The 6,290-nt window shown below is 47.2% G+C and overlaps 1 protein-coding gene across 1 annotated transcript in view; it reads right to left on the reverse strand.

Moving 5' to 3' along the window:
• The window catches only part of LOC118655087 (putative monooxygenase p33MONOX), a 65,340-nt gene extending 60,733 nt beyond the window's left edge, over positions 1 to 4,607 (reverse strand). The window contains exon 1 of the mRNA XM_036306525.1: positions 4,290 to 4,607. Within this exon, the coding sequence (XP_036162418.1) occupies positions 4,290 to 4,607 (318 nt within the window). The remainder of the gene's footprint in view (positions 1 to 4,289) is intronic.
• Between the last annotated feature and the right edge of the window lie 1,683 nt (positions 4,608 to 6,290).

The raw sequence follows: 6,290 nt of genomic DNA on the forward strand, positions 1-6,290 counted from the left end.
AGGGGAGGGGGTGTTCATTCAGTTATTTGGTCAGACCCCACCGTCATCGTGGTAGGTTTTTCTCAGGTGCACAGTTGAGATCAGCCTGAACTGATGGATACTCCGACCAACAGAACCGAGGCGCTCCATAGAGGGCGTGGAGGGGCCTGTCCCCAGTGGCCTTTCTTCTGATAACTCAGCTAAGGCAACAGCTCAGTCACCGCCGTGGGTACCAACAGCAGCCCAGATCTCTCTCCTCAACCCCAGCCCCGAAATATGTCTGACTGCGGGGTCTCAGATCTCTCACCCGCAGGTTACTGCTTCCATCACCCCCCCCCAACCCCCCATTGACTTCTCTTTGATCCCTCTTTTGGGTCAAGGTTAGCATTTTCTCTGCAAAACAAAGTGAATATCACACCCAACCTTGATCCATCCTTAACAGCTCGATGCCTCAAATCCATCTCTAAACTGAAATGATTAGACGACTAGCTTCACACGGGGTGGGGCGAGGGTTACAAAACATCGCTGGGCTTTTAGCTGATTAACTGGAAAGAGAATGTGCTGACCAAGTGATGCATAGATCCAAAGGGGCTTAGCAGTAAGTCATGTCCTTGGACACAGCTGCCTAGATACATGTGTATGCATGATCTTGGCAGACTTCAGTTGTTCTGCATTTCAAACGGACAGCAGGGGCTGCGGGCTTTGCTTTAGCAAGAGGAAGCTGGGGTTTAGATTTATTCCCAACACTATCTGAACATTTACTATGTGCCAGATACTCTTCTAAGTATTTGGGGTAAAACGAGAACAAGCAAGGGGTCAACATCCCTAACCTGTGTTGCTGGTGCATGAGTAGTTGGGGGAAAGAGAAGTGAACAAAGAAATTGATACACAGTGTCAGGTCGTGAGATGTGGCGTGAGACGTGGCATGAAGGAAAGGAAGCTGGTGAAGGTCCTAGAGAAGGGGCAATGGTCTGCTGTGAGGATGGACTCGGTTAAGAGCTCTCTGGGGAGATGATGACATGTGAACCAAGACTTCAAAAGAACTGGGAGAAGGCTAGAGCTGCCAGACCCAGCAAATAAAAACACAGGACACCTCGTTAAATCTGAATTTCAGATAAACAACAAACACATACACTTTTGGGGCCATACTTATACTAAAGAGCATTCAGTGCCACACAAACGAACTCGCAAATGAACTCGGGGTCCTGTGAACCATCCAGAAGGATGTAAACACATACACACACCACATGAGCCAGCCGTCCACTCCCAGGTACCTGCCCAAGAGGAAAAAAAAACTTATGTCCATACAAAGACTTGTACATGAACGTTCACAGAAGCTTTATTCTTAAATGGCCGGTAACCGGCAACAATTCAAATGCCTACCAACAGATGAACGGGTAAGCACATGTGGTGTATCCACACAATGGAATACAGCAATGGGAAAGGACAAACGATTGACACCCGCAGCAACATATAATTACCTAAAGAGAACTAAGCAAAGTGAAAGAACCCAGGCAAGATGATACACATGAGGTGCTTCCATGTACATAAAATTCTGAAAATCCAAATGGAATACAGTGGACTGGTGGTTTCTCATGGAGGAGAGGTGGGGAGGCACACGGGGAGAGTCTGTAAAGGGGCAAAAAAGGAACTTTTGAGGGCAGTAGATGAGTTCACTGTCTTGATGGTGGTGAAGGTTTCGTGGATATATTTGCCTCCACAAAAAATGCATGTGCGTGTATGTGTTTGACTACTTTGGAGATGGCATATAAATGGAATCCTACAGAATTCATCTTTGTGTGACTGGTTTACTTTACTTAGCACAATCCCTCAGGATTCATCCATGTTTTAGCACATGTCAGAATCTTCTTCCGTGTTTAAAAAAATTTTTTTTTCTTTATTGATTCATAAATATTACATATGTGTCCTTATCCCCTCATTGTCCCCTACCCCCCCCCCACTCATGCCCTCATCCCCCTGGTGTCTGTCCCCATTGGTTAGGCCTATATGCTTGCATATAAGTCCTTTGGTTGATCTCGCCCTTACCCCCACCCTCCCCTATCTTCCGTCTGAGGTTTGATGGTCTGATCGATGCTTCTCTGTCTCTGGATCTGTTTTTGTTCATCAGTTTATGTTGTTCATTATATTCCACAAATTCATCTTCCTTTTTAAGGTTGAATAATATGCCATTGTATAGATGAACCATACATACAGTGTTATCAACTCATCCACTGATGGACTCGAGTGCCTCCACCTTTTGGCTATTGTGACTACTGCTGCTATGGACATGGGTGTACCAATGTCTCTTTGAGTCCCTGTTTGTCATTCCTTTGAGTCTATACCCAGAAGTGGAATTTCCGGATCATATGGTAATTTCATGTTTATGAGGAACCTCCATATTGTTTCTTCCTCAACTCTTAACCTGGTTGCCCAAGCACTCAACAACTCCAGACCAACACCTACCCTCCCTCCCTCCCTCCGCTCCCACCCAGAGCAGTGTCTTCAGTGTTTCCATCACCATCACCTGAATCATAGGATATCCAGGTCGCTTCCTCTCCCTTACCCAGAGGGCAGCCAATCCCCTTCCTTCTGTCTTGAACTATCACTTCTCCCCTTTCATCTCATCCTCTTCAGAGCTGTCCTTACTCATAGTGTGAATCTCTCTCAGATCTAGACATGTCTCCCCATCCCCACTGCTCCCAGTTTAGGCTAAGCCACATGCCCCTGGTTCCTAGGTAACTATAGCAGCCAGTGGCCTTCCAGATCCTTCCTGAACCTCCAGTTACGGTTACCAACCCATTCTCTCTGCTGCCCCTCAGCACAGCACCTGTCATATAATGAGCCTTCAAAACATGGGTGTATAAAACAGAAATATTAATAAAATACTTACATTAGGCTGATGATTATAATAATTTCTGAAAGGTATTTTTTGAAGAGTTTTTAAAAAAATATATATGCTATCTTTGAAAAACTTTAACTATATGGAGACCTAGGAAGCAAAATAGTGAAAATCTTTCTCAATTCTACAGGACCAATCACAATTAATATTTTGTTTATTTTCCTTCTAGGAGTTTTTGTACGTTCAAAGGTGCACAGGTGTACACACATACACAGTTTTATTTTCATAGGAATGAACTCATATTCTAAACATTGTTCAGCAACTCGCTTTTTTTTTTTGTTTGCCGAATCAACAGGCTATCCCGGACAATTTTTTATCCCACAGTGCTAACCGCTATTAGCATTTCGTTTTTCCTGCCAGAAAAATTCTTGCTGTGTACAAAAACTAAGTAAATATAAATACACACGTACATATACTTTTTAATAGGATCAAGTTCAGACTCTACATATGGTTCACCAACTTCATTTTTTCTCTTTTTGGCACAACAGTTCATCCAAGGAAACTTTTTACATCCGAACACACAACTCTGCACCCAACTTCCGGACAGCCACTCACGATTCCCCAGCATGGATGCAGCATCTCTATTGATGGAAAGACACAATATCTTCAATATTTTGGCAATTCTCAAACTGTGCGCTTCTGTGAGTCCTTCTGTAGGATTAATAGAAATATGTTTTCTGGGTCTAAGGTTATGCATATTCAAAATGGTGTCAAATCCTACAAAATCACCCTCCAGGAGGTCAGGCCCTGCAAACCCTTGCTCACTGTGGATGCTGCACTCATCAGCCCCGGCCTTTACCAAGATTTTAATTTTTTGATTAGGCTTCAAGTTGATTCTGGCCTTTTATTTTTATTTGCATTTAATAAGCACCCAAGAAGTTGAGCCTCCTTCCCTCACTTTCCTGGCCTTTTCCTCTTCTGTTATTTGTCTATTTATCATTGTTCTCCTGTGTCTTCACCTTTTGTTGTTGTTGTTGTCAATCCTCACTGGGGGAGAATATATTTTCCATGGATTTTTAGAGAGCGTGAAAGGGAGGGCAGGCCGCCGCTCTCACCACTGAGCAACCCCGGCCAGGGCTCCTCTTCATTTTAACATTTAGGCGCCCCGTCCCTCTTGTGTCTAAATTTCCCGCCAGTCTTCTCTCCAGTGCCCCACTGGTGGTTGATCCCACTTGCCACGAATTGCAGTTTTTAAACATCAAGACGTAGAAAGGGCCGCGTTGCGGGTGTCAGAGTGGAAATCGGCCCCGGCAGCATCTCCGGAGAGAAACGTGCCAAACAGCCGCGAAGCCGGGGATTAAAGTCTCTCTTTCCATCTGGAACCTGGCGTCTCCGGAACAGTGACCACATTGTGCGTCTTCCCAGAAAGAGCGCCGCGTTGCCTGGCGACGAGGCAACGTATATATACGACTTGGCAGCCGGCCGGGCTTTGTAGCTCCGAGGAACATTCCAGGGTGGGATGCGAGCAGCGGAGGTCCCGGGACAAACGGGATGGAAGGTTTAACCCCTTCTCCTCCTCAAGGATCTCGTGCTGAGGGGCCTTCCAGGCCCAGAGGATCCAGACCCGGTGATCCGACATCCGGGGTCTTCGCTTTCCTTCCTCGCAAAATGGCGCCTCCCGGGATCCAACATGGCGGCCAGCAAGGCTGAATCCGGGAGACTCAGGGCCCCTCAGGCACTTCCTGTCTCCCACTTCCGGCTTCCGGGACCTCAGAACCCGAACCCGCATTCGGAATTCAACATCCGAAACCCACCATCCAGAAGAGGGTCTTTCTGTTCAGGGTCTTTCTGGCTCAGACCCTCGCGGACGGGGGAGGGGGGGCGTTTGTGGCTTTGGGAAGCTGGTTTCTTGTCATAAACTGAGGACAGTTGTACTTTTTTTTTTTAAATACATTTTTATTGATTTTTTACAGAGAGGAAGGGAGAGGGATAGAGAGTTAGAAACATCGATGAGAGAGAAACATTGATCAGCTGCCTCCTGCACGCACCCTACTGGGGATGTGCCTGCAACCAAGGTACATGCCCTTGGCCGGAATCGAACCTGGGACCCTTCCGTCCGCAGGCCGACGCTCTATCCACTGAGCCAAACCAGTTTGGCGACAGTTGTACTTTAACTTGGTTGGGTTGTGTGGGCAACTTCCAGAAACCGCCTGGACAGTGGGGAGATGAAGGAGCCATGTCCTGTGTCTCTTCCCTCCTTAGCGCACTTACAGTGAGGAGCCTCTGGCAACCCTCACGGCTTCAGCGACACCCGACCCTACCGATTCTGCTTAGGACAGTGGTTCTCAACCTGTGGGTCGCGACCCCTTTGGCGGTTGAACGACCCTTTCACAGGGGTCGCCTAAGACCATCCTGCATATCAGATATTTACATGACGATTCATCACAGTAGCAGCATGACAGTTATGAAGTAGCAATGAAAATAATTTTATGGTTGGGTCACATGAGGACCTGTATTTAAAGGGCCAGAAGGTTGAGAACCACTGGCTTAGGACTTCACTGTGCTTTCCATGCTAGTTAACATTCAAGGGGGGATTTGCCAGCCCACAGGGTCCTGCCTCCCAGCTCCCTATGGCTGACCGCTGCGCTTTGGCCTCACTATTCTTCATTTTGTTCTCTGACATACCGAGGTAATTCCCACCTGATACCCACTGCACCCACCCAAAGCATACCTTCAAGATCAAGTCCAGGCCTTATGAGATGCACTGTGGTCTCCTCTGCAGCCATACTCCACCGTACCCCACCACTACCACCTCCACACACTAGTTAGAACAAGCTACTTCTGGTTCCTTCAACTTTCCCATCCTTAAACCTTTGTACATGCCCATTCTCAATCTGAATTCTCATCTCTCCCATTTCCTTTTCAACAAATTCCTGCTCAGCTTTGAGGCCTCATTACATAGGTTACTTCCTCTAGGAAGGGGGTCTGGAGGCCCCACAAAAGAGATTTGGTGCCCAAGATGCATATTTATGGTGTGCTCTGTGTAACACTCCTCCTTGTTTTTTTGTGGGGGCATTAACCCTACCCCTTCTTTTGGGGGCTGCTTATCCTCTATCCATATTCCCACCCAAGGTGGTCTATTGTATTATTCGGTGTGCCCTGCCCACGGGGTTAGTGTGTGGCCCAGGCCAGGCCAGTTAACCTTCTTCTTGGAATGAGGGAAGCAAGATTATGCCTTGCAGATGGGTAACCTAGGAATAGCACTGTTCTGACCTCATGGGGAAGTCTTGCATGGCAGCACACAGCCAACACGTAGACTCAAGTGGTAGAGAGACAGCTGTTGGCTGCATCCCACCACCCTGAGCACAGCTATACTCCTTCCCGCTCTGGGATTTGGTTACTGGAGCCAAGACATTCCCCCTCTTTGCCTAAACGAGTTTGAGTTGTCATTTGTAACCCTCCATGACCAGCT

Source organism: Myotis myotis, unplaced genomic scaffold (genome assembly GCF_014108235.1).
Source record: "Myotis myotis isolate mMyoMyo1 unplaced genomic scaffold, mMyoMyo1.p scaffold_m19_p_42, whole genome shotgun sequence".
In the NCBI taxonomy this organism is placed as follows: Eukaryota; Metazoa; Chordata; class Mammalia; order Chiroptera; family Vespertilionidae; genus Myotis; species Myotis myotis.